At 57.9% G+C, this 26261-nt stretch overlaps 1 protein-coding gene across 3 annotated transcripts in view; it reads left to right on the forward strand.

Moving 5' to 3' along the window:
- The window catches only part of ABR (ABR activator of RhoGEF and GTPase), a 187868-nt gene that overhangs the window by 131855 nt on the left and 29752 nt on the right, over positions 1 to 26261 (forward strand). For all 3 annotated transcript variants that reach the window (XM_079798863.1, XM_079798864.1, XM_079798865.1), the window contains 10 exons: positions 2187 to 2239; positions 2799 to 2939; positions 4948 to 5069; positions 6568 to 6733; positions 12223 to 12345; positions 12709 to 12784; positions 13304 to 13408; positions 14349 to 14423; positions 17787 to 17884; positions 18281 to 18412. In XM_079798863.1, coding sequence (XP_079654989.1) covers positions 2187 to 2239; positions 2799 to 2939; positions 4948 to 5069; positions 6568 to 6733; positions 12223 to 12345; positions 12709 to 12784; positions 13304 to 13408; positions 14349 to 14423; positions 17787 to 17884; positions 18281 to 18412 — 1091 coding nt within the window. The remainder of the gene's footprint in view (positions 1 to 2186; positions 2240 to 2798; positions 2940 to 4947; positions 5070 to 6567; positions 6734 to 12222; positions 12346 to 12708; positions 12785 to 13303; positions 13409 to 14348; positions 14424 to 17786; positions 17885 to 18280; positions 18413 to 26261) is intronic.

Here is a 26261-nt window from a genome sequence, read left to right on the forward strand (position 1 = left end):
CCCCAGCTGCCCTTCCCTCCGCACCCCGTCAGGTGGGCTCATGAGGTGACTACAGGCATATTAATAGCCCCTGTGAAACCCAACCCACCATTTGTGCAGACCTCTGAGCTTAGTCAGAAACCTCTACCCCCGGGGGCCGAAAGAGGGACCGAGGGAGCTGACGCAGCAGTATCCGCTTTCCCGAGCGAGCGAGCGCCAGGCCCGCCCTGGCAGGTGTCCGCTGCACCCGCACGTTCTCTGGGGTCTCTGGGGCTCTCGGGGTGTGATTCCCCCCCAGGATGAGCTAAGCCACATGGACACCCTGAACAGCCTCAGGGCTGGGTCCCCCCTGGGCTGAGAATGGGGCTCTACGCTCACTGTCCCGGGATACCCCAAGCCTGGTCCTGTCCCTCTGGCTCCCGTCGCCCATGGGGAGGGGTTCTAGACCTTGCCTAATTAAGAAGGGGCTGCCAGTGAGTCATGGGAAGTGTGTGTGCATGAAGCAGTGGTTTTCAGTCATTCCACCATCAGAATTAGCAAAGGCGCTTCTTAAAAATGCTGAGCCCTGGCTGGTGTGGCTCCATTGGTTGGAGCATCGTCCTGTACACCGAAAGGTTGCCAGTTCGATTCTTGGTCAGGGCACATACCCAAGTTGTGGGTTCATTCCCTGGTCAGGACAGCAACAGATCAGTGTTTCTCTCTCTCTCTCTCTCTCTCTCTCTCTCTCTCTCTCTCTCTCTCTCTCTCTCCCCCTCTCTCTCTCTCTCTCCCCCTCCCCCCACCTCCCTCCCTCCTTCCTTCCTTCCCTCCCTCCCTCCCTCTTTCCCTCCCTCCCTCCTTTCTCCCTCTCTCCCTCTCTCTCCTTTCTTCCCTCCCTCCCTCTCTTTCCTTTCCTCTCTTTCTAAAATCAATAAAATCATATCCTCGGGTGAGGATTGAAAAAGTGGACCCCCAGGTTCCACCCGGCAGAGTTTGGGATTCGGTTGATGCGGTGCGGAGAGCGAGGCTGGCAGCTGTGTCCTTTAAGGGCTCCCCGGTGATTCCAATGGGCAGCCGAGCACAGACTGCGGAGCAGGCCGTGGCGCACACTGAGCCGTCCTCTCCGCAGCCACAGATGGTTCCCAGAGTGCCTGCTCAGCAGCACACGGGGCATCTCCATCTAGGGCTTTGGGGGGCTCTGGTGGTGTGAGGGCTGAGTGTCAGCTCTGAGACCTGTCACAACCTGGCCCTACGGGGCACCCAGTCTAGGGTCCTCCTCCCCAGACCGGCATCCTGCCTCATGGCTCCCATGGCAGGAGGACAGAGGTCACGACCCCATGACCAGAGGCCTCCAGGTGCAGGACTGAGGCCGAGCCCCCCATACGGGAGAGGCAGGCACAGCTGCTCGCAGGCCGCTCCGTTGGGAAGTACTGGTCGGCCAGCTGCCGCTTCCACCTGTCTCTGCTGAATCCCAGCAATCCTCACTCGGTGTCCTGTCACCGAGGGGGTGGCGAGTGGGGGCCCTGCTGAGCTCGCCTTTTTCTGTCTCTTCCGAGCTCCCAGAGGCCCCACTGGCATTCCTTCAGGGAGTCTCTGCCCCCTCAGCTGCCACGGGCTGCTTGCAGACCCTCTCTGTGGGGAGCGGGCCTGCCCCCCTCAGCCTGCCCTGCTTTGTCTGGGGGTCTGAGTGCGTGGAGAGGGGTCTCCCCGTGGAGAGGAGGCTGACTGGGGTCAGAGGAAGCCTGCCCTTTCCAGCTGGCGGTGCCAGACCGGGGGCCAGATGGGCATGAGCGTGATCGGGCCGGGGGGAGCTGCCTCCCTGGAGGAGCAGCGTGTCTCCTTCCCACATTCTGGGGTCCCAGGTGTGACCCCGAGTGTGCTGGAGCTCTGGAGGGCAAGGCTAGACACCGTTGTGCGATTCATGGAGGGGCGTACAAAGGAGCACCTGCATCCGCTCTGAGCCCGGTCAGGCCAGGGCAGGTCTAGGGACGGCCCTGGAGGAAATGGCATCTGGGGGGCGGGGCCCAGGCTGCCAGGGCTGTGTGTCCCCCGCCGTGCGGTCTGGCCTGCCTGGGGTGACCTTGGAGCTGCAGGTTGCTGCGGAGCCCGCTTGTGTGGTGGGTGTCCGTGCAGGGGAGCGAGGCGGGTCGGGGAGCAAGGCTGGTTCCTGAGGTCTCCAGCTGCTCCTGATTCCATCGGTCCCGTCTCCTCCCTGCCCTCCCCTACAGCTCTGCTCTACAAGCCCATCGACCGCGTCACCAGGAGCACCCTGGTCCTGCACGTGAGTGTCAGCCCCTGCACGGCCGGGACCGGTCAGGACCCAGGGGAGGCCGAGCCCAGGGTGGGCAGGTGCTGGAGCCACTGAGAGCAGCCCATTTGGGAAACTGGGCGGAGGGTCCCTGGACCCCGACTTGCCTGCCTGGCCTGTGGAAACCATGTCGGCGGGGCCAGGGCCTAAATATAACCGGGCTACTAAGCGTGACATTTGGCCAGATGCACCCTAGGAGGCAGGCACTTCCTGCCTCCCTACCCCCACCCCTGCCTGATGGTCTCCAGTGTCCTAGGAGCAGCTGTGGGTGGTTAGATGGGTGTGATGAGGCTCCACATGGCTCCCCCACACCCCGGGGGCGAAGAGTAATGACCTCAGCAAAATAAAGGGGCACCACTGCCTTCACCCCTGCTGCCCCTAACTTTAGTTCAGCTTTTGCAGGCATGACCAGACTAGAGTGTGGGTCCCCGCGTGCCCCCCTCGGAATTCTTTTAGTGAGAATTCGTGCTCCCCACTGTCTTCTTATTGAGCCCCAGAACTCCTCTCAACTCACCACCCCAACCCTCTCCAGGACCTGCTGAAGCACACGCCCGTGGACCACCCAGACTACCCGCTACTTCAGGATGCCCTCCGCATCTCCCAGAACTTCCTGTCCAGCATCAATGAGGACATTGACCCCCGCCGGACTGCTGTCACAACCCCCAAAGGGGAGGTGAGCTCAGGACCCAGCACAGCCTCTCACCCAGCGGGCCAGGTCACCCACCCCTGCTCTCCTGACGCTCAGGCACGCCGCCCTGTGCCCCTCCAGCCGGATCCCTCACTCCCAGCCCTGGAGAGGCCTTCGAGCCCGGGGCGAACAGCTTCAAGCCCAGTGTCTCATTCATCTTCATAATGAAACTGAGGCCGGGGAGTCAGTCCAGGTCTGGCACAAGATCTCTTAGCCATCGTGTCAGAGCGGGGTTCTTCAGCAGGGATTATCTGTCTGCAAGCCCCAGGCACTGTCCCCATGCCAGGGACGTGGTGGGCTCTGCCCATCTCATTCTTGAATGCAACCCCCTCATGGGTAGTATGATGTCCTCAGGGCCCCCCTGGAAGGCAATGGCTCTGTCTGAGGGAGCTCGGGGGGTCTGGGGGAGTGGGAGCTCTGAGCTGCCTCTGATCAGCCTGCACGAGCAGGTGGGAGAAACGAAGGAGGGAGCCAGCCCCATAGCAGGAAACGCTGGTGGGAGAGGTGGCTGAGGCAGCCAGGTTACTGGAACGTCCCAGGTGGGCGCCTGGAAGTGGCACAGCAGTTCCAGCTCCCCGGGGGCCCTTATGGCGGAAGGGTGTGCGGTGTGTGTGGGGGGGGGGCAGTGAAGGGAAGCAGTTTGAAGAATCAGACAGTTGTGGCACGGGTCAGCGGCCTGGCCCACGTACAGTGCTCCGGTGCAGGAGAAGTAATGAAGTGGTGTTTAGGAGCGCAGGCTGGCTGGGTTTATGCTCCTTTGTTACATTTACGAGTCCCCAGTGTCTCCTGGGAGGGAGGTAATGAGGGACAGGATCTAGAGAGTGACTAATGGGCACGGGGAGCTGTCCCGGCCCGGTTTGCAAACCCTGGAACATCACTCGTTGGTTTGACTCGGGAGGGAGCGCTCTCCGGAGGGCTCGGCACTGTCCGTTTCAGACCGTTCCAATGGCACACTTTCCCCAGGCTCACCTGACGTGGTAACGCAGGCAGCTCACGTGGGACACAACCCACGGAAGGCGGGGACAGATTGTGACAGCCCCCGGGACTGCTGCTCCTGAGGCTGGCAGGGAGGGAACGGGGAGTCCTGCTCTTGACCATCCAGCACCCAGGTGGGAGGTGGCTGCAGGTTCCCCAGGACAAGCTGCAGCCCCACAGAGGGTGGCCAGGCCTCCCATCCGTCTGGGGCGGGTGAAGCGGTAGCATCAGCGGCCTGAGAGGATCTGCAGGTGGAGTTGAACTGAAGCTAGAACAACTTCTTAGGCAGGGGTGTGGGGTGTGGGGAGTGGGGTGTGGGGTGTGAGGTGTGGAGCGGGGGCGGGGGCGGGAGTGTTCATGCTCCAGGGTAGAGGAACCATGTCCCCGGGAGCTAGGGTCCATCCGGGTGGGAGCTGTTGGGAGCTGCGGAAAAGTGTAAAGGTACCCTTGTTTTTTGTTCTGTTTTTTAATCCTCACCCAAGGATATTTTTCCATTGATTTTTTTAGAAAGAATGGGAGAGAGGGAAAGACAGAGAAATATTGATATGAGAGAAACGTCGATTGGTTGCCTCCTGCACGTGCCCCGACCAGGGCCCAAGCCAGGAAGGACCCTGCAACCAAGGTACATGCCCTTGCCTGGAATCGAACCCGGGACCCTTCGGTCCGCAGGCCGACGCTCTATCCACTGAGCCAAACCGGCGAGGGCTAAAGTTCCCATTGCTGATCCCCAGGGTGTGCTGGGCCCTGGGGCCGTTCTGCATACACTGGTTTTGATGGTTCCTTCCTTTGGGCTGACATCATCATCCCTCAGTTTCACTGAGATGAAGAGAGGTCAGGGAGCTCGCCCGAGATCTCGGCTGGGAAGTGGCCAAGTCTAGACTCAAGCCCACGCCCATGTGACCACCAGGCACTGCGGCCCCTCCCTGCAGCCCACCCCCCAGTGGATGGGGCCCTAGAGCCTGCTGGGCCCGGGCCGCCCCCCTGAGCAGGCGGGTGGGCGTGCATCTATCTCCCTCAGACGCGGCAGCTGGTGAAGGACGGCTTCCTGGTGGAAGTGTCCGAGGGCTCCCGGAAGCTGCGGCACGTCTTCCTCTTCACGGACGTCCTACTGTGCGCCAAGCTGAAGAAGACGTCCGCGGGGTGAGTCTGCGTGAGGCCAGGGCGCGGAGCTGTGGGGGGAACTCGACCCACCCTGCTGCCCCTTAGCAACCTGGGGCAGTCTGCATCGTCTTCCCTTTTAAAAATGTATTAATTAATTCCATTTTACTGCATAGCCTTTTTCTAGAAATAAACTGCTTTTAATTATAAAGATGATATAACCAAATTACAGACAAGAAACCCCATCACCCATCCGAACATAAGCATCAGTCTCCTGCTGCTATATTTCCTTTCTTCTTCTTTTTTTTTAATGTTCTTATGTTTTTTCATCTACTTGTAATCAGAGTGAATACCCAATTTGGGGCTCTGCTTTTTCCATTTCACGTCATAAGCATTTTCCCTGTGGCTGCCTCATCTCCATAATCATCATCTCACTCTCCTGCGTGATGTTGCGAGTGGATATGCCATGATTTACTTTCTTCTTTTATCGGACAGCCCAACATTTTTGCTAACTGCGAGTCAGTGAATATTCATTCAATCTGCTGCTGTCATTTTTTGTTGAGTGGTTCTGCCGTGCCAGGTGTCATGACAAATGCTTTGAATATGTTATTTCTAATCGTCCCAACAACTCTATACAGTAGGTATTATTATCCGCATCTCACGGAGAGAAAAAAATTAGGATAGTTACAGAAGCTGCCCACGGTCGCACCACTGTGAGTGGAGGAGTTGGGATGAACCTTTCTCCAGCCTGGAAGCGTCTGTCCACCTCCATCTCTGTACTTAGTGAGACGGGTCCACGCTGCACTATGAGCACAAAGGGTTATTCAGTATTCACCCCACCTTCTTTCCCCTACTGTGTGCCAAGTACACTAACTCATGGTCAGTCCACGGGCTAGACCGTGAGTAACACTAAGGGACCGGGAGGAGAGGCCCAAACCTCAGCTCCGGGGGAAGTGAGAGGAGGAGAGGTTGTCGTGAGCTTCGGTAAAGGGGATGACTCCCTGGAACGAGAGCTGAGATGATTCTAAAGCAGAGATGGCCGTCCTGAGCGAGCGTACGGATGCCTTCGGCCCTTTGCCCGTGGCCGGCGTTACTAGTGAACCAGAGCACTGTTGCACACTGGGCGTGAACGTGGCTTTATCATCCTCCACCCGGCACCCATGGCACCTCTGTGGGTCAGAGTGGGCATTCGCAATAACATCTGTATCCCGTCTCTGGCCTGAAGGATGATGAGTATGAGCTAATATGGACAGGCTGGCAGGGAGGGGAGAGTGTGGGGCGGGGAATAGGAAAGGGTGAGGTTTGGGATGTTTAAAAAAATCACTCGCACTGGACCAGCAGACAGGCAAGGCCTCCCCGCCGCCTGACCCCGGAAGCCTGTCCCTACTCCGCGTGCGTGTTTCCTTATTGGGCTCCTCGGGGACCATGGATCGCGTTTGCCTGTGACGAGTTCTCAGTAAACCCTTTTCGGTGGTTTCTGGGTCCGGGCTTAACGAGCCAAGTTCCTCCTGGCTCATGTCTCCCTCTGGCTTGTTTGCAGGAAGCACCAGCAATATGACTGCAAATGGTACATCCCTCTGGCCGACCTCGTGTTTCCGTCCCCCGAGGAGTCCGAGGCCAGCCCCCATGTGCACCCCTTCCCGGACCACGAGCTGGAGGACATGAAAATGAAGATCTCCGCCCTCAAGAGTGAGATCCAGAAGGAGGTGAGCAGGGCCTGCATCTGAGCTGGGACAGGGAAGTTGGCTGCTTTTATTGGGGGCCCTTTGAACCCGGTGTACGGGGAGGTGCGGGGAGGGGAAGTCGTAAGGGCTGGGAGCCTGATAAGGAGGGAAGATGAAAGAGTAGGAGGCCTCAGCACAATGCTTAGGGAAAGGCTTTGATGGTGGCAGATTAGCACTGAGCAGATGGAGGAGGCCCGGCCAAGGAGTCAGTGCTCAGAATTGAGTGGGGCTGATTACCGGAGATTTCCCGGAGAACAGTGTATCTCAAACGCTGTAGGAAAGGGAAGCAAGAGAAGAAGGCCTTCTTAAGGAAGAGCAGGTCGTGCACGAGAGAGAGGACCTGGGAAGCCTCCGAAACTGACAGATCAAGGAGGCAGAACCGAGGGCGAGAAGGGCCTTGAATATCGCAGTTCACGCACTTGGTCTGAAAATGCACAGAAGCTTGTGCCCTGACAGAGAACTGAGATTCTCGCCAAACACCGGTGAAACATTCACCAACGTTTAACATGCATTAGGCTGCAAAGGAAACCTCAATTTTTATTTTTATTTTTTAAAATGTATTTTTATTGATTTCAGAGAGGAAGGGAGGAGAGGGAGAGAGAGATAGAAACATCTGTGATGAGAGAGAATCATGGATTGGCTGCCTCCTACACACCCCACACTGGGGATTGAGCCCACAACACAGGCGTGTGCCCTGACTGGGAATCAAACCGTGACCTCCAGATTCATAGGTCCACATTCAACTACTGAGCCACACCGGCCGGGCAGAAATGTCAATTAAAAAAAAAAAAGTGGTAGCATACCAGTTATGTTCACAGATCACAGTGCAGTAAAACTAGAAATCACCAACTAGAATGTATTTAAGGGTGAGCCGAGAAAGTTAAGACTTTCAGGGTACAGAGGAAATCAAAATTGCAACTGCAAACTGTTTAGAACTGCATGAAAAGGAGAGCACTACGTATCAGAACCCATGGGATGTAGCCACAGTGCTATTTTCAGGAAAATGCAGAGCCTTAAATTCATATACACTGAGTGGCCAGATTATTATGATCTCTGAACACATAATAATCTGGCCACTCAATGTATATCCTATATAATAAAAGGCTAATATGCAGATTGTCCCCTCAACCAGCAGGCAGGCTGGCCAACCGCCCATGTCCCCTCCCCCTGGTCAGGCTGGCGGGACCCCACCCATGTACAAATTCATGCACCGGGCCTCTAATATATATATATATATACTAGAAGCCTGGTGCACGAAATTCGTGCATGGCGGGGGGTTGTCCCTCAGCCCAGCCCGTACCCTCTCCAATCTGGGACTCCTGGAGGGATGTCCGACTGCCCGTTTAGGCCCGATCCTGGTGGGATCGGGCCTAAACGGGCAGTCGGACATCCCTCTCACAATCCAGGACTGCTGGCTCCCAACTGCTTGCCTGCCTGCCTTCCTGATTGCCCCTAACTGCTTCTGCCTGCCAGCCTGATCACTCCCTAACCACTCTGCTGCCAGCCTGGTTGATGCTTAACTGCTCCCCTGCCAGCCTGTTTGCCCCCAACTTCCCTCCTCTGCCAGCCTGGTCACCCCTAACTGCCCTCTCCTGCAGGGTTGATCACCTCCAACTGCCCTCCCTTGCAAGCCTGGTCCCTCTCAACTGCCCTCCCTTGCAGGCCGGGTGCCTCCCAACTGCCCTCTCCTGCTGGCCATCTTGTGGTGGCCATCTTGTGTCCACATGGGGGCAGGATCTTTGACCACATGGGGGCAGCTATATTGTGTGTTGCAGTGATGATCAATCTGTATATTACTCTTTTATTAGATAGGATAGAGGCCTGCTGCACGGGTGGGGGCCAGCTGGTTTGCCCTGAAGGGTGTCACAGATAAGGGTGGGGGTTCCCTTGGGGTGTGGGGCGGCCTGGGTGAGGGGCCTGTGGTGGTTTGCAGGCCGGCCACGCCCCCTGGCAACCCAAGGGGAGGCCCTGGTATCTGGAATTTATTTTCCTTCTACAATTGAAACTTTGTAGCCTGGGGCGGCAGCCATTTCTGGGGCGGCTTTCTGTGGCAGTTAATTCACCTTCTACAGTTGAAACTTTGTAGCCTTAAGCGGGTGAGCACGGCCAGGGTGTGCGGAAAGCTTTGCTTCCCCTGTTGGCGCCGGCAACCCTGGCCTGCTCTCTCAAGCTCCATTCTGCCGCCATTTGTTTGAATTTGTTTACCTTCTATAATTGGAACTTTGTAGCTTGAGTGGAGGCTTAGGCCTGCAACTGCTATGGAAAGCTTGGCTTGCTCTGTTACCTGGGAAACCTTGCTCTCTGTGGCTGTAGCCATCTTGGATTGGGGTTAATTTGCATACTCGTCCTGATTGGCTGGTGGGCGTGGCTTGTCTGGTGGGCGTGGCTTATATGGCGGAGTGATGGTTAATTTGCATATTGCCATTTTATTAGAGAGGATATTATTATTGAGTGGCCAGATTATTATGCGTTCAGAGATCATAATAATCTGGCCACTCAGTGTATTTGAAAGCACCCAGGGGGAGCCTTCTCCATAAAGGCAGGCAGGGCAGGGAGGGGCTTGTTTGGTTGGCCTGGTCTCTTCCTCACCCATCCAGGCTCTGCTTGGGCCTCACCTCCTCCGGGGAGCCTTCCCTGATATCCACCCACTGCAGTGTGGGTTGGGTGCCCTACTTCCTGGTTCCTGATGTTTGCCTCTTTGCTTTGCTTAATAGGTACTGCTTTCCCTTGCTCAATAGGATTTGAACTCTAGCGAGAGACTTTTATTCAGTTATGTTCCCAGTCCTTGACACCTCATAAAGAGTTGCTTCCTGAAGGATTGTCCAGGAGTACAAGAGCAGATGGCCTCTAAGGATCCTTTCAGCTCAAACACCTCTCCTTGAACAGGGGAGAAGCCCCTAGTAAAAGCCCCGGGGCGTTGGGCCTGAGGGTCTGACTGGGGCGCATCCATCCAGAGGGAGCAGCCTGGCCAGCACAGGTGTCTTCCCTCTGAATGGCCAGGCTCGACCCGCCTCAGTGGAGCCTGTTTCCACCCCATCTAGCACTGCCCACCATCCCCACCCAGGGGCGTCCTGCACGCCTGTTTCTCACCTGGTCCTGGGAGCCAGCAGGCTTTGTGCCTGCGCTCCCGCCCCAGGTGCGTAGGTGGGGCCTGCTGCTCAGTCAGTGCTAACTGAGCTCCGCTGGCTGCTGGCCGAAGGGCTGTGTCAGAGCCTCCCAGGGTTCCCCACGGGTGGAGGAGGCAGCTACGCCCATTATGACCACATGTGACACGCGTGATAGGAGTCAGTGGAGAGGCACAACAAAGTCGTTCTCTGAGTCACAGAAGAAGCAGATTTACTTTTTAAAAAAATACATGTTTTTATTCATTTTTAGAGAGGGGAGGGGTGAGAGAAACATCAATTGGCTGCCTCCAGCATACCCCCTATTAGGGATTGAACCTGCACCTCGGGCATGTGCCCTGACCAGGAATCGAACCCGCAACCTCTCAGTGCATGGGACGTTGGTCAAACAACTGAGCCACACCGCCCAGGGCAAAAGATTTACTTTTTTTTTTTTTTAATATATTTTTATTGATTTCAGAGAGGAAGGGAGAGAGAGAGAGAAACATCAGTGATGAAAGAGAATCATGGATCGGCTTCCTCCTGCACGCCCCACACTGGCGATCGAGCCCGCAACCTGGGCATGTGCCCTGACCGGGAATCAAACCCCGATCTCCCGGTTCAGAGGTCGATGCCCAACCGCTGAGCCACACCGCCCAGGGCAAAAGATTTACTTTTTAATAAACATGTTTTTGCACGTAGGCAACCCTGGCGTGTTACAAGGACAGGTCACAATACCAGAGTGTGTAGAATGCAACTGGCCATCACCCACCACCACTGTTAACAGTTTGCGGTGTATTCTGCTGGGCTCCTGTGCGGATGCTGGCACGCACAGCACGCCTGTGTGTATTTTAATGAGACTGGGTTACAGGTGCCCTTTTGCCACGTAAGCTTTTCGCTGAACAGTGCACCTTTTAGAGCTCTCGGCGCCGGGCACCTCCTTTCTAACAGCTGCATCCTATTCTGTTGCTTGACTGCACAATCCCGTATTTGGGTATTTAGATTGTTTCTGGCTCTCTCTTCTTGGCAGGCAAGTCTGCAGTAACCATCACCACCCTCCTATGTCTTCTCTCTGGTAGAGTCCCTACAAGGGCGATGTCTGGGGCAAGGGGCTTGTGCATTTCATTGCCAGATTTACCTCTGAAAAGGTCGCATCCGATGATGTGCCCACCAGCAGCGTGTGAGAGTCACGGTCACAACACCGGCTGGAAGCCGTTGTTACCATTTTGCTAGTCTAGTGGGTAAAAAAAAAAAAAATGCTGCAGAAATGAATTTCAACTGTGGAGTTTGAGGATGGCATTGAAACCAAGACTTAAGCGTAAGGGTAGTTAATAAAAGGGAAGGGGTCGACTAGAGGGAATGGCACCCTGAGGCGGAGGTGGAGGGTGCAGGGCGGGGCGTGGTGGGATATCAGGAAGGGCATGGAGGCGGGCACCCAGCCTTGGCAGGCCCCGTGCACCAGGCCAGGAATTAGGGCTTTGTGCTGAACGGTGTCTGAGGTTTTGAAGCAGCGTGCCTTGATGGTACCTGCGGTTTAATTAATAGGGTGAATGGAGAGGCTTATGCGACTGAAGGAAGATTTTTATTAATTAGTGTCCGTGAGAGGGGCGTGCGCCACACCACGCAGGGCCACGTGGGAAATTTCGCACCAGGTTTGGTCAGGAGGCAGAAGGAGCGTGGGAAAACGTGGCCCAAAGCCTGTGTTGTGCTTCCCAAGGGGAAGGAAGGCAGGGCAGGAAACAGCCGAGGACTGGCGAATGTGGATAATGTTGGGGGGCTCTGGGCTATAGGAGCCGCCCCTAGTTATCTGGTACCTGCTCCTAGGTGATGAGGGCAGGGGAATGACCTGTGAGAGATACAGGAGCCCAGCCGGTGTGGCTCAGTGGTTGAACGTTGACCCATGAACCAGGAGGTCACGGTTCGATTCCTGGTCAGGGCACATGCCCAGGTGCAGCTCGCTCCCCAGTAGGGGGTGCACAGGAGGCAGCCATCCAATGAGTCTCATCATTGATGTTTATCTCCCTCCCTCTCTTCCTCTGTTTGAAATCGATAAAAACATATATTTTATTTTTTAAAATTTTTAAAAAGAGAGAGAGAGAGGAGTGGCTGGGGATAGGCCTCAGGATTAGCTGGTTTGCATTTGAAAGACATGCTCACAGAGGAGTCATTTACTGTGTTAGAAATTAGCATGGATCTGGGAGGAACAGTTTTCTCCCTGGCCAGGAATCCTCCCACGATGTCAAAGCATCATAAAATATTGGAAAAAAAAACACACAATGATTAACACACCGGGGGAAGGTGTGCTAGAGCTGCTGAGGGAGACGTGGAGTCTGAGTGTGAGGGAAACCTTCTCTGCTCTCGTCCCCGCAGAAAGCCAACAAGGGCCAGAGCCGGGCCATCGAGCGCCTGAAGAAGAAGATGTTTGAAAATGAGTTCTTGCTGCTGCTCAATTCCCCCACAATCCCATTTCGGATCCACAATCGGAATGGAAAGGTCAGGAAGGGTGGGGATGGGACACAGACAGCCCCCTTCCTGGGTACAGGGCTGCCCACTGTGGCTCCCAGCCCTGACCTGTGGGAATCAGGGACTCCCGCCCCCAATTCTCAAGGAGGCTGCCAGGGCTCCTGCCCTGGACTCCCTCTCCCCAGTGGTGTGGAGCTAGTGCCCTCTGCTGGCCATCATTGGCACTGCCACTCCTGTCACTGGGCTTCCCAGGAAGGAGGCTCTCCTCCCAGCTGCCTCCTCCAAGCCTAGGGGGTACCTGGGTAGGAGGGAGCTTTGTTGGAGCCCCGGGGTGCAGGAATGTGCTTGGTCTGACTATGGCCGCCCCTCTGAATTGTCATCTCCTCTCTTCAGAGCTACCTGTTCCTACTGTCCTCGGACTATGAAAGGTCAGAGTGGAGAGAAGCAATTCAGAAACTACAGAAGAAGGGTAAGGTCCCCGCTCCACTGCCCCGAGGGGGCCCATAGCAACAGTTCCCAGGCACCTTCGTGTCCCATGCCTCCTCTCCCGCCCTCACAGCCCCTCTGAAGTGCCAAGGCAGGCGGCACTTCATTGCTGTTTCTGAACCATTGAGGCCCAAAGAATTGGTGATTTGCTTAAGGCGTAAAATGAAATAGCAATAGGAGTAGCCCCAGAGTCAAGGATTGCCCTCCCCCCACTCTCCCTGTCCCCATCCCTCTCTCATACACACATACATGAACCCCTTCAGCTAGACTCTCCTGTTCTTACCCCCTGACAGCACCCACAACTATCCCCATGTGAGGGGTCACACGTCTTTCCCTTTTTTCCAACGACCAACTCTGCCCCTAGAATTAAGCTTTTTCCCTGCAATAGCCCCCAAAGAGAGAAGCAGGTCCCAGTGGACCTGTGATGATCTCTCTCTTTCTCTCTCTCTCTCTCTCTCTCTCTCTCTCTCTCTCTCTCTCTCTCTCTCGGCTCCTCCTGCAGATCTCCAGGCCTTTGTCCTGAGCTCAGTGGAACTCCAGGTGCTCACAGGATCCTGTTTCAAACTTAGGACTGTACACAACATTCCTGTCACCAGCAATAAAGATGGTAAGATCTGGAACCCAGCATTGCCCCATCAGCAGATCTGCTCCCCCCAGGACAGCGCTGGGGCTGTCCGCCAGGACCCAGCAGGCACTCGGCTACCAATGGCTGATCTCTGCTCCGGTGGGCTGGGGTGACTCAGTGGCCAGGAGCGCAGGAAGCTCAACCCGGGGTTGTCTCTTCCCCAGATGGCCCCAACCCCTCCCTGTCCCCTCTGGCTCAAGAGAAGATTCTGGGACACTGGTCGCCAGATAATGGAAGCAAAAGACAAGCATGGGTGGGGAGTGGGGAAAGGAGGAAGTGGAGATGGGTTAGGATAGTGTATAACAAATAAGGCCGGAAGTTTCCAGGGGTTAGCTCTTGGAAGGCCTTGAATGCCAAGCAAGGGAATGTGTTGCTCAAGCCCAGGAGCCTGTGGGAGGTTTTTGAGCAGGGCAGAGCTGAGCCCGGGGCTGGTCACTGCCCAGAGTGGGTAGGCTCTGACTGCCCGGGGGTGCTGGAAAGGGGTTTTGAAGGCAGGCTCTCCTCCACCTATGGGGGTATCTGCCCCCGTGTTCCAAAGAGGAGGTAGAGATGGACCTTCTCTCGCATTGGCACAGAGTGACTTACGTTGGTTAATTTTTACTTTGAAAGGCTAGGCTGAGAAGGGCAGTCCCAGGATAGCAGGACTTGGAGGGAGAGGGAAGGGTACAAAATCCCTGGTCCAGGAGGGAAGGTGTGGACCGGCCTCCCAGGCTGAGGGGAGGGAGTAGGGGCACCACCAGCTCAGGGTCCTGAAGTAGTGAGGAACGGCAGCTTCTTCATCTGGCCACCAGGTGGTGCTCTCAGCCCTGGGCGTAGGCTGTATCTCCCACCCTTTGAGCCTCCCAGCCAGTCTGGGGTGAGGAGGGGGTGAAGCAGAGGAGCCTCTCACCACCCCCCACCCTGGGGCTTTTCTCTCTCGCAGACGACGAGTCTCCAGGGCTCTACGGCTTCCTTCATGTCATCGTCCACTCCGCCAAGGGGTTTAAGCAGTCAGCACGTAAGTGTCCCTGACCACCAGCCCTAGGAAGTGGCCGCGTGGGCCCTTGTTCAGCCGTCACAGAAAGTCCCTGTGGACCCACATGGGGCTTCCCACTGCCTACGTGCTCTGCTCTCGTCTGCCGGGCTGAGGCCCTGCCAGCTGCTGGAGATGTGGGGCAGGCTCCCAAAGGCCAGGAGCCAGCTCTGGGCATCAAGGGGCATCGTCCCAGCCCTTGTCTCCAAGTCTGCTCTCCGCCCGGCCCTTCCCCACCCCCAGGTGTCGGGGTTCCTGGACTCCAACCCCACATGTGCTGATTATAATCTGTGTGGCCTGGGACTAGTCTCTAACCCTCAGCTTCTTTCTCCATAAAAGGCAATCGCACTTATTAACCCTGACCTAAGAGCAGGCTTAAATATGACCGTGTGTGCAGAACCGGCACCCTGCCACGCACCCCTTTCCTTCCCTTTATCGTCACCCGCTGAATCTGTGCAGTTGTTAGTATTTCACAAGCTCCTGTTCCACGTTTTATCTAATTTGTCTCCAGTAGGAATCCGGGAGTCAGACGGGTAATAGTTTCTCCCCATTTGCCAGATGAGAAAACCGAGTCACAGAGAGATAAAAGGACTTCACGTCACTCAGGACCAGAAAACCAGGGCTCCTGACTCCTCTCCTCTCAGCCAGCCCCTTCCCACTCCCTCCTCTTCCTCACTGGGGGGTGAGGTCCGCCCTTTGCCCCTCCCCGTACAGTGCCCCACACAGAGGTTGTGCCATTGGCTCACACACCGGACGTTCAGTACACATTGACGGTGAAGCCCGAGTTCCTGGGTAAATGGGCCCCCTCCCTCTGTGTTCCCATCACCCCAGGGCTAACCGTGGTTACAGCACCTGTCCTGCTGCTTTGTCACTCAAAATTTGTCTCTCCCACTGTGAGTTCTTAGAGGGCAAGGAAGTCGCTGGATGAGTAGGAGCTCAGAAATGCTGGCCTAAGTAGTTCATTTCCAGACACCTGCTGTGTGCCCGGGCACCTTCGTAGGGGCTGGGGAACGTGCCGATGTGGCCAGTGGGGGGACGTCTTGGCAAGGTCAAAGCCTTTTCAGGTGTGTTCTCGGCTCCGATGCTCTTGGCATCCTGCAGCGTTCACCGAGACCATTCTCCCTTTACACGAAGAAGCTGAGGCCCGACGGCTCGGGGGATTTCCCAGGTGGCACAGGCAGGTCACGTGGGCGGTGGAGTAGAATCCGCGTCTTCCACCGCCAGAGCCCAGGCCCTTCTCTTTAGAGCATCATCTCTCTCAGGGTGGCCAGGACCCCCGCGCGCACCGCTCCGCTGAGCTGCGTGTACACGTGGACCCTCCCCACACCCACGGGGGCCACTGCCCAGGAATATTCGTGGTTGGTAAGCTCCGTAGGGCTGTCATACCAGCCACGGAGCGGGACCCCGCGCCTCCCCTCTCCACGGTGCCCAGATGTCTCGCCCCTCCTCTCTCTGCTTCGTGTTGGCTGGGCTGGGCTTTGTGGTTAGCCATGGGGGGAGCTGCTACAACATCTCTCCTTACCTCCAGGCTGTCTTCGCTTCCTCCCTCCCCTGGCCCCCTGACTGGCTCAGACTCTCACTCTGACTCGAGGGGGTGGAACCTATGCATCTCGGTGTGGCTTCTTGTCACAGTGAACTCCTGGCGTCTGCAGTCAGGCCCGGGGGGCGGGCGCCACGGGCCTCCTGTGTCACAGGTGAACGCGACCAGGCATAGAGGCTGGTGACTCGGACAGAGCTAGGTTTGGACCCAGACGATCTGACTGCTCCCCACTTTCCCCATGAACTAGCCCGTAGCCCTCGGCGGAGGATTTACACACACCGGATCAGCCGGCAGCCCTTCCCGCCCCTCCGTCGCTGTCACCCGCACTGACTGGCTGAGGCAGGCGCTAGGGCCTCTGACATGGTTCACCTCTAACCTGCACGCACACCCCCATGTGCTCTGATCCCCGCGTGCTCAGTGGGAGACACCTCGGGGGCAGCTCCACCTCCATTCTCACGGAAAACAGCCCAGCTGGGCAACCCTTGGGCCAGAGCTGTATGTCCACCCTCTGACCTCTGCCCTTTGCCCCTTGAGTCACCCTGCACAGAGTTGGCTGTAGTGCTCCAAAGCTGAGCCCCAACACACACATTGCCCTGGAGAACAGCCTTGGCAGCTCCCGTGGGGGGAGAAGGGGGCTGCCGGGTCCCAGCCCTAGAGGGAGCAGGTGGGTTTGCAGAGTGCCTGGGTGACCCCCAGGGCCTGGGAGACCACCCAGTGCTGTGGCCTGGTCTGCTAGGTCTCAGGGTAGAGGGGAGAAAGGCCCTGATTCAAGATGGAAACACTGCCCGGCTGGTGTGGCTCAGTGGTTGAGCATCAACCTGTGAACCAGGAGGTCACCGTTTGATTGGCACATGCCTGGGTTACAGGCTCAATCCCCAGTAGGGGGTGTGCAGGAGGCAGCCAGTCAGTGATTCTCTCATCATTGATGTGTCTCTCCCTCTCCCTTCCTCTCTGAAATCAATGAAAATATTTTTTCAAAAAAGATTGAAAAACTAGGGAAAGCTCCCCAGACGCCCACCCCCAGCCCTCCACCCCTCAGTTACCTGCAGCACTTGGGGGTGGTAAGAGCTGCATTCATTCAGCCACGTGGGGCTGGCGGAGAGGAGAGGAGCGGAGCCCTGGGCTTCTGATCCTGTGTGACGTTACATCCTTCCCTCGCTCTCTGACTCCATGTTCTCATCCGGCAAACGGGGAGACGCTGTTAGCTATCTAATAGGGCTTGCCCGCTGTGTGCAGCCCTGTATGAAAGGCATACGGTGGCTAAGAAAACAAGGCTGCTGCTGCATGGTGTGGCTGCAGTGAGGGGCGGGAGATAAGAAAGAGACAGAAAAGACAGCTGCAGGTACAGTTCCGTGGGATGAAGACAACAGTGTGAGCGCTGGGAATGTGGGAGGCACTTTGGTGTCTCAGTGACGGGGCTACTCCAGCTTCCAGCCGCGGAGGCCGTAGACCCTCCGGAGGCCCCACCTCAAATGCCAGGGCCGCCTGGTAAAGGACCTGCAATCAGTGTGTGTGGGGAGGAGGGTGCCAGGAGGCCTCAGTGGTGAGGAGGCAAAGTTCAGGGGTGAAGGAACAACAAGGGTCCTAGGCAGGGAGAGCTGGGCACGCTGGGGAGGAGACCAGCATGGCGGGAGGGCGGTGAATGAGGCCGGAGGGCAGCACCGCCTGGGAGGAGAGCAGAGCAGTGGGAAGAGGCCAGGCTCACGGCTGTGGGCAGGGGCCTGAGGGACCTCCTGGTGCTGGAGGGACAGAGTGTTAACCCCTTTCCTCCCGGGCCTCACTCTGTGCTTCTGCCTGTCCCCCTGCAGACCTGTACTGTACCCTGGAGGTGGATTCCTTTGGCTATTTTGTCAGCAAAGCCAAAACCAGGGTGTTTCGGGACACGACAGAGCCCAAGTGGGACGAGGTGAGTGGCGGGGGCCGGTGTGTGCCCCCCAGGGGCCCCTGAGCTTGTCACCACCAACCAGGCCCACCCCACTCCCTGTGCTCACGTCCTGTTGGCTGGGGGTGGCTGGGCCCGCTCTGTCCCTCACCCCTCTGCCCTTCATCCCTGCGTATTTGACTTCGGATCCCGTGCTTATGTCCAGACACGGGGTTTCCGCTCAGGCCCCAGACCCCACTTCCTCAGTGATTTGGAGGCCCTGGAGCCCCAGAAAGCCAGGACGCCCCTCCCTGCCTCGCGATGCGGTCCCCGTGGGCCCTCCTCACCCCCTTCTCAGCCTTGGGGCCCCCACCTGCCAGGAAGCCGTGTCTCCCACTTCAGTGGCTCCGGACCCTTCTAAGCCGCTCCGTCTTCCCTCAGGAGTTTGAAATCGAGCTGGAGGGCTCCCAGTGCCTGAGGATCCTGTGCTACGAGAAATGCTACGACAAGACCAAGGTCAACAAGGACAACAACGAGATCGTGGACAAGATCATGGGCAAAGGGCAGATCCAGGTGAGGTCCCGACGCGGCCACGGCGCCACGGCTGGAGGTGGTGCCCGTTGGGAAGGCGTCCTTCTCACTGGCCTTCTCGGTCGAGGTGCTTGGCCTTTTGTGACGCGGGTTCAGTGCTGGTTTGGGGCGTCTCCCGGCCGGCTGGCTCCCCCTGCGGGAGAGGACATCTTATTGTAGCCCCCGGCGCCCCTGTGCGCCAGGTCCCCGGGGCTCCCACACCGGGCTCAGGTGGGTCCCCCACGCTCCTGTGTTTTGCCTTCCCAGCTCTGGTCTCCGGGTGGCCTCTCCCAGGCGCACTGCGCTGAGGAGGCTGAGGCTGTACCCGCGAGGCGGTGCTTGGTCAGCAGTGTCTGTGGTCGGAGGTGTGAGGCCCAGCATTTGGAGGGGCTTAGGACCTGCTGGGCTGCGGAGGGCTTGTCACTGGGGCTGCTGGGCCTTACCCGTCGTCCCTCGAGTTCACTGGTGTAGGGTTGGTTTTGTGGGCCGGTGTGAGGGGGGCGCGCCTCAGCGGTGTTTCTTGGTGCCTGCTAACGATGCCGGGTAAGGGTCCTTTGCAGCCCGTGTCTCTGGAAATTCTTCCGGTTTTGGAAATGGCTGTTCTTTACTTTCCTGTGAAGAGGATGCAGACATGGGCGGGCAGGCAGCCATCCACACCCACCGGGCACCTTGTGTGGCTCAGGACACGAGTGGCCTGGTTCGGGGGTCGATTCTGTGACCATGAAATCAAGGGAACCATAACTGGCCGCACTGGGACTGAGCCGCGGGCATGCGGTGCTCCGGGCTTACGAACAGTTGCCACAGCGGGGATGTGGGTGCAGAGAGCTGAGCGGTGCGTGTTTGCAGGAAGCGTTGGCTCTCTGATGGTTGAGGCTTTCGAGTTTGGTAACCGGCTCTTGGCTGGGTGTTCTTAGTAGCATCGCCCCTTGGGGACCTGTGTGGGCTTCCTGCTCCCCCGTCTCAGGCTCTAGTGCAGCGGCCGCCAACCTTTCGGACCTCACAGACCACCCGTGGCCCACGGCCCACCGGTTGGCGACCGCTGCTCTAGTGTTTGAAGGGGGGGGTGGGGACTCCATTTGGTGGGGTCCTGGCCATCTGCCTCAAGTTGCCCCAAGTTCCTGAGCACATCCTTTCCTAACTCTGGGGGACCTGTGCCCCTCTCCTCAGCACTGTCTCCAGAGAGATGGTGTTGCCAGGCAACCATAAGTCAGTCCTTCATTATTTTAGTCATGATTTAGGAAAAGGGGACTGAAGAGAGCTCTCTCTCTCTCTCTCAATTCAGCCCTGGAAACCTACTTCCTGCGGGGGTAAGGAGTGGGGGACCCATTTTCAAGTTCCTGGGCAGGTGGGAGGGACAGGCAGGGAGGGGGTTCTGGGCTGGCCCATCTAGCCCAGGAGACACCCCGCCAAGAACTATGACCGGCTGCCATGTGCCAGCACCTTGGTGGCCGTGGGATAGAAGAGTTCAAGGGAGTGTCCAGCGCAGCCAACTCAGTGAGTCCCAGGGGCCCTGACCCCTCCAGACCCAGGGTCCCCCCAGGGCTCGATGGCATTGTCCCCACCTGGACCTGCAGCCCTATTGCTTCCTCTCCTCACTCTGTCAGCCTCACCAGCCCCGGGGGAAGCGCAGCATAAATCATTGCCTCTCGGAGAGGAGACGGAGCAGATGGAGGCCGTGGGGGAGGGGGAGGAAGCCAGGTTATGTTTGGCAAAGCAGAAAGCACAGTCTGTTAGGGAAAACGTTTCTGTGTTTAAGCTTCGAGGAATGTTAAATGCCTGGGAGTGATATTAAAAGAAACACAAACCTTCCTGCTGCCAGCTGACCTGGGCCTGTGAGCGGCCCGTTCAGAACCAGCGTCCGCCGAGGGCTTTGAAGGCTCCGGGCCCTCAGCTCCCGAGGTGCAGCCCTGGGCCCTCAGCCACGGAGCGCCCAGCAGGCCTTCCTGTGCCTTGGGGAGCGGGAGGGCCTCCTCACCAGGGCTGTGCCAGGCCCGGTGAAGTCCCCGTCACCCTGTGGCTGCCCTCGGAGGTACCAAGGATGGCCGGGCTGGGGGAGGAGCCTGCACCGAGCCGTTCCCACGTGGCCGGGCCCCACGGAGCCCCGGGACGGTCTGTTCCCACAGCTGCTGCCACCTCCCTTGCTGCCACGTGTCCAAGGAAAGGAATCTGGCGCTCGGTTCTGCTCCCCTTCAGCAGGCGCCAAGGATGGAGCTGAAGGTGGCCTGGCAGCGGGCCGGGTCCCTGGGGATGTTCGGGTGGCCTGCAGAAAGGCGGGGGAAAGGCCCACCCGGTTTCCCCCCTCCCCGCCTCTTTCTAAGCCCCTTCTGGCTCAGCCCCTCCAGACAACAGCACGGGACCCCATCTCCTAAGCATTTGCTCCAATAGAGTCTCGGGCTCTGGGTTTGCTTGAGATGGCAGTGGGGCCTGGGGCTGAGGGGCGGGGGGTGGCATTAGGGATAGACAGATGGCGCTGCTCATTACCAATGTTCTCTCTTGACCCTTGCAACAGCCCTGCAAGGAGGATGACAATCGTATTCTCCCCATTTTGCAGATGCGTTCACTGAGGCCCAGGTGCCTCTGCTGACAGTGCACAGAAAAGGCCGTGCTCTCTCCCTTGTGCTGTGTCCCTGGGCCCCAGGTCTTCATCAGGGAGTCGCCCAGGCTGGGTGAGGGGCACTGGCATGGCTCGTGGCGTGGAGGAGGAGTCGGGTGGTATTCCACCCTAGCATCCTGCTTTAGGACGTAGGAGGGGCTTCAGGCCTCTTACCTGTCTGGTGCGCCTGAGGGCAGCATGCATGGAAAAGAGCCAGGGACGGGGACTTACTGTGCATCTGCCGTGTGCCCCACCGCTCCGAGGGGTGTAGGGGCCTGGCCTCAAGGAATCGATGGCCATTTGGAAGACAAGCATCTCAGTACATGTCTGGCCGTGAGGGAACAAGGCAAGAGGCAGTAATGATGACGATTACATCCGAGAGCTGACCGTGAGCCCAGCGTGGGGCTGAGGCTTACAGTCTTATCTCGGGGCGACCTTCAGAGCCCCCTATGGGATAGGAAAGTGACCCCAGCTTTAAAGATGAGAAGCTGAGGCATGAAGGGTTCAGTAATGTGTCTAAGAGCAGGCAGCCAGTGGGCAGGGCAGCCAGTGGGCAGGGCAGCCAGTGCTGGGAGCAGCCTGGGCGCCTGGCCCTCCGCGTGCTCTCCTGTCTCCCACCGTTCCATGCATAGTAAGAGGGACATACACGTGTGTGTGTGTGTGTGTGTGTGTGTGTGTGTGTGCCACAGGAATTCAAAGAAGGAAAGAGCTTCATGGGCTGCAGGCAGGGAGGCTTCTGGGGGAGGGGGAGCAGGAGGGAGTGGAGAGCGCCGGGTTTTTTAAATTCCAAAAGCAATGTTTGTATTAGAGAGAAAATTGCCATAATAGCAGATTGCCTTGAACATAATCACCAACCATCCCTACTCCCACGCCTCTGAAACAGCCATTTTATTTGTGCCTTTTCCCCTCCTCAAATATACAAAATCCTATATCGTGTTAATCATCGTGCGTATTTTGTATTTTTTCTGTTTTCACGTATTGTCATAATCCCCCTTTCTCTAGGGCCGTACGTGGTCTTTATAATGACCTTTTTCGTTACGTTGTCAGAAGTACTTCATCTACTTTATAAAAGTCATTTCCTATAATGGCCAACACGGGCATTGCTGTCCGAGGCTCTTTGTTATTCCAGCCAGGTGACAGGCTCTGGATCGGCAGAAGGCGGGGGGGGGGGGGGGGGGGGGGCAGCGTTCCAGGGGGCGGGTGGAAGGGAGGGCCTTTTGGCCAGGAGCAGGGAGGCAGGAATGCAGAGGGAGTGTCCCAGGAAATGAAGGAGCCCCCTGCCGTGAGCAGGAGAGGGTGAGCCAGCAAGAAAGGGGGAGAGTGAAGGAAAGAATGAAAGAAGAGGGTCAGTGGAGTTTCAGGCCAGAAGGGATCCTGGAGGGCATGTAATCCAGTCTGGGTTTTGGGGGGAGAAGAAACCAGACCAGAAAGGGGGAGTGACGTGGCCACGGGCGTGCAGGTCGTTAGTGGTTGAGCAATGACTCCAGAGTCAGGGCTCCAGTCCCAGGTTGCTCATGCTTGGTGAGCTGCTGGGCAGATGAGGGAGTGAAAATCCTCAAATGGGACGGGGAGGGAGGGGGGGGACTTGGATGTCAGTCTGTGACCCTGAGGGGTTTGTCCTTCCCTCAGCGAATTTAGCCTCAGATCCCACCTGCTTGGTGCATGTCTCCTCTTCCAGGCCCAGGAGTCCTCCCTTTCTTCCCCAGACCTAAGGGGCTGGGCCTCGATTCTCTATCCAGGCCTCCCCTCCCCACCTCCCCCCTCTGCCCGCTGCCTCCTTGCTGCCCAGCCCTGCCTGGCCAGGGAGCAGCTCAGCCAGGAGGCCCCCCTTCTCCCGCCCGGCCTCCCTGCCCTTGGGGGCCTCCAGTGTGTTTGTCCCCGTCTATTTCCAACCACTGCTGCGCCAGGCTCCCAATGTGCTGTCCCCAGCTGGGACCTGCCCCCCAGCTGACGAGCCTATTCTCAGGGTCGAGCCCTTGTTGCCTGGCGGGGCGGAGGGGAGAGCTCTCCCCGAGGACCCCACAGCTCAGTTCCTGCCACCGACTCCAGACTAGAAAGGGGGCGAGACCTAGGAGCTGCCTAAGTCAGAGGAGCCTCTCTGGGCCCTGCGCCCCCATTCCCCAGCTCAGCCACAAGCCTGGGGACCAGACCCAGGCCTCCCACACTCCGCTCTGTTCCCCCAACCAGGGTGGGAGGCAGCCCTCCCTCCGTGGGCGTGCTCAAGACCCTGGGGCGGGAGGGAGCAGCGTTCCAGGCCAGCTAGGACGGTCCAGCTGTCCAGTTCCGGGGTGCTAGCACCCCCATCCCCCATTGTGAAGTCAGGCCCATGGGAGGCCTCCGTCCTCTTCCGTTCGGAAGCTTGGCGCCTGTGTCTGAAGAGGAAAGGCGGGTAATTGCTTGGACCTTCTTGACCTGCCGCTGGGAAGCTCGCAGGGGTCAGCGCTATTAGAAGTGGAACTCAGGATGCTGGGAGCCAGGCTGGCAAACCTAAACAGCTAGACTCTCGTACTTCTTTTCTTTTGATTGTGGTCAAATATGCCTACCATTAAATTTGCCATTTTAATAATTTTTAGGAGTACAATTCAGTGGCGTTAAGTACATTCGCAGCGGTGTACGACCATCACCACCATCCATCTCCAGAACTTTTTCATCATCCCAAACTGAAAGGTCATGCCCATTAAATGACTCCCCACCTCCCCTCTCCCCCACCCCCAGCTACCATCACTCTGCTTCCCGTCTCTGTGACTTTGACGCCTAGGACCTCACACCAGTGGAATCACGCAGTGTTTGTCCGTTTGTGACTGGCTGCTTCACTCAGCAGAACGTCGTTAAGGTTCACCCATGTAGCATGTGTCAGAATTTCCTTCCTTTTTAAGGTGAAGAACATTGTACGTATATACCACGTTGAGTTCACTTATTCATCATTTGTCATGGACATTTAGGATGTTTCCATCTTGGGCTTTCTTAGTTTGAGGTGAGAAAAAGAGCCTGGTCTCTGAGGATGGAGGTTTCATGACCTTCTCTCCAGACCCGGGGGTGTCCCCCCCGCCACCCACCTGCTCCCAAATGCTCAGCCCTCTCCAGCTGTCACAGAAGCAGAGCCCCAGGACCCCAGAGCACCACGGGGCAGCATTAGCTTCTGGTTGTGGAAAACAGTACACCCCTAACTTCTCCCCCAGGCATCGAACTCCTGGACCCAGCTTTCCTCAGCCCCTCCCCCCCCCCCCCCCCCCCCCCCCCCCCCGTCCGCCCTCCCTCCGTCAGTGGTTTGGATGTGTTGAGTGTGGAGTCTGGTAATCCTGACGCTGTGGGAAGAGCACTGGGCTGAGGGTCAGAAGACTGAGTCAAGGTCCCTTGACCTCCGGGGCCTCAGTTTCTTCATCTGTCAAATGGGCACAGTTGTTCCCACTCTGCCTTCATCACCAGCTTGTTGTGAGGCTCAAAGGATGGCACGTACCTGGAAGAGCTGGTCAGAGCTGTGACACGCACATCCACGTAGTCACTCATTTATTCGGCCTTTTCTGCGTATTGACATGGGGTGGTAGGCACTGTGCTGTAGGTACGAAGAGTGAATGGGACCTCCCTGTGTAGTAAAGGAAACAAGAGAATTCTGGTCATTCGGCCGGTGTTGAAGCGGCTTTGAGGCCAGACAGATCTACAGTTGAGAGTTAAGTTTTCTCCATTCATTAGCTGGGAGAACGGGATAAGTTACCCCACCTCTCTGAGCCTCAGTTTCCTCAGCTGCAAAATGGGCTCGAATGAGTGCTGAATGTGCAAGTCATGAGGCCCGTGGCACAAGGCCTGACAGGGTTAGTACTCGTCTAATGATGACGGCCTTTCGACCAGGTGGCAGGTCCAGGTACCCCGTCTTCTGACTGCCTGCAGGGAAGCAGCCCCCCACCCCCAAAGGCTGTTACCTGCAAGGGACCCCTGGGTTTGGGCCTCGGACTGGTTAAGGTCACATCTGTTTTCCTAAGCAGATGGAGTCACAGCTTTGATGAACTGACATCAGCGTGGGCAGGGAGGTCAAGGTCAGGGCCCTCCTTGCCTGCCAGCCCAGGGTTTCCCTGCCTTGACCCCCGGGCTGAGCAGCTCGGCTCTCGGAGTGCAGTCGGCCCCAGAGCAGAGCGTGAGGAGCTGGGAACAAGGGGCCATTGTCAGCTGGGGCTGCTTCTGGTTTCAATTACTCTGCAGAGCGGAGAGCAGAGTGAGCTGGGCCAGGGGCCTGCCAGGGCAGGACTCCGTGGCTTCCCCACTCCAGGCCCCTCCCTCTGGCCCCTCAGGGGTCGGCTGCCCCCGTGGGAGGGTCAAGCGTGCCAGCTTTATGGCCCCAGGAGCCAGGCTCTGGGCGCGGGCCTGCCTGACCTGGGGCCCCGTCCCGCTCTGGCCACCGCAGGTACCACGAGGGGCTCGCTTCCCTCCCTGGTGGGGTGATGGGCTTTGTGGGTCCTGGATGCCTGCTCCCATGTGTCCTTCAGGCCACACCGGCCACAGCCGGCCCCTGGGAGGGGCCTGGGTTTGCCTGGGATGAGCTGGGGGTGCAGCGGCGAGAAAACCTTGGCCTGTGGGGCTTTCCCCAAACTCCCAGCCTGGCACCTCGCCGCCCAGCTCCCTGCCCAGACACCGAAGTGGCCATGCTGGCTGTGACTTTCCGGCTCTTCCCTAGTGGATGGACCCCTCCCTCCCCCAGCCTGGGCCAGGTGTGCGCTGTCAGGGCAGCGTCTGCCTCTGGATTCGCGTTTTTTATCCCGGCTGCTCTCCGAGCAGGCCCACGTGGCTGCCGCCACCACCACGGTGCCAGCCCAGAGGCCATGGGGAAGGGGAAGGATGATCAGCCGACTGTTCCCCTGCCAGTCTCAGACCCTGCCTCCCCCCAGGGCCCTGGTGACTGGAGCCATTGTCCTGCCCTGGCCCCGCCCACCCCAGCTGTTTCAGGCCATTTGTTCTTCAGCATCCCACCTGCTGTCACTCTTCAAGGCGGTCCGGACACAGGCGGCAGGATGGGGGAGAGCCAGGGGCAGGGTCCCTCGAGGGAGCCCTCCTGCTCTCCAAAGGCTTTCCCAAACCGGAGCACCGCCTCTCCTCTCCCTGCTCAGCGCCTCCCCTCCCAGGTGTTCCTGATTTGGGGAGCCTGGACTCTGCCCAGTGGGTTCTGCAGGCAGGAAGCATTCAATAGGAAGCAGATGGGGGCTCAAGGCGCCCTCTCCCCCTCCTGCCCCGTTTGGGAATGCCACTGGCAGGCGGGCTTTTACCTGCCCC

The sequence above is a fragment of the Cnephaeus nilssonii genome (assembly GCF_951640355.1).
Source record: "Cnephaeus nilssonii genome assembly, chromosome: 19".
Classification (NCBI taxonomy): Eukaryota; Metazoa; Chordata; class Mammalia; order Chiroptera; family Vespertilionidae; genus Cnephaeus; species Cnephaeus nilssonii.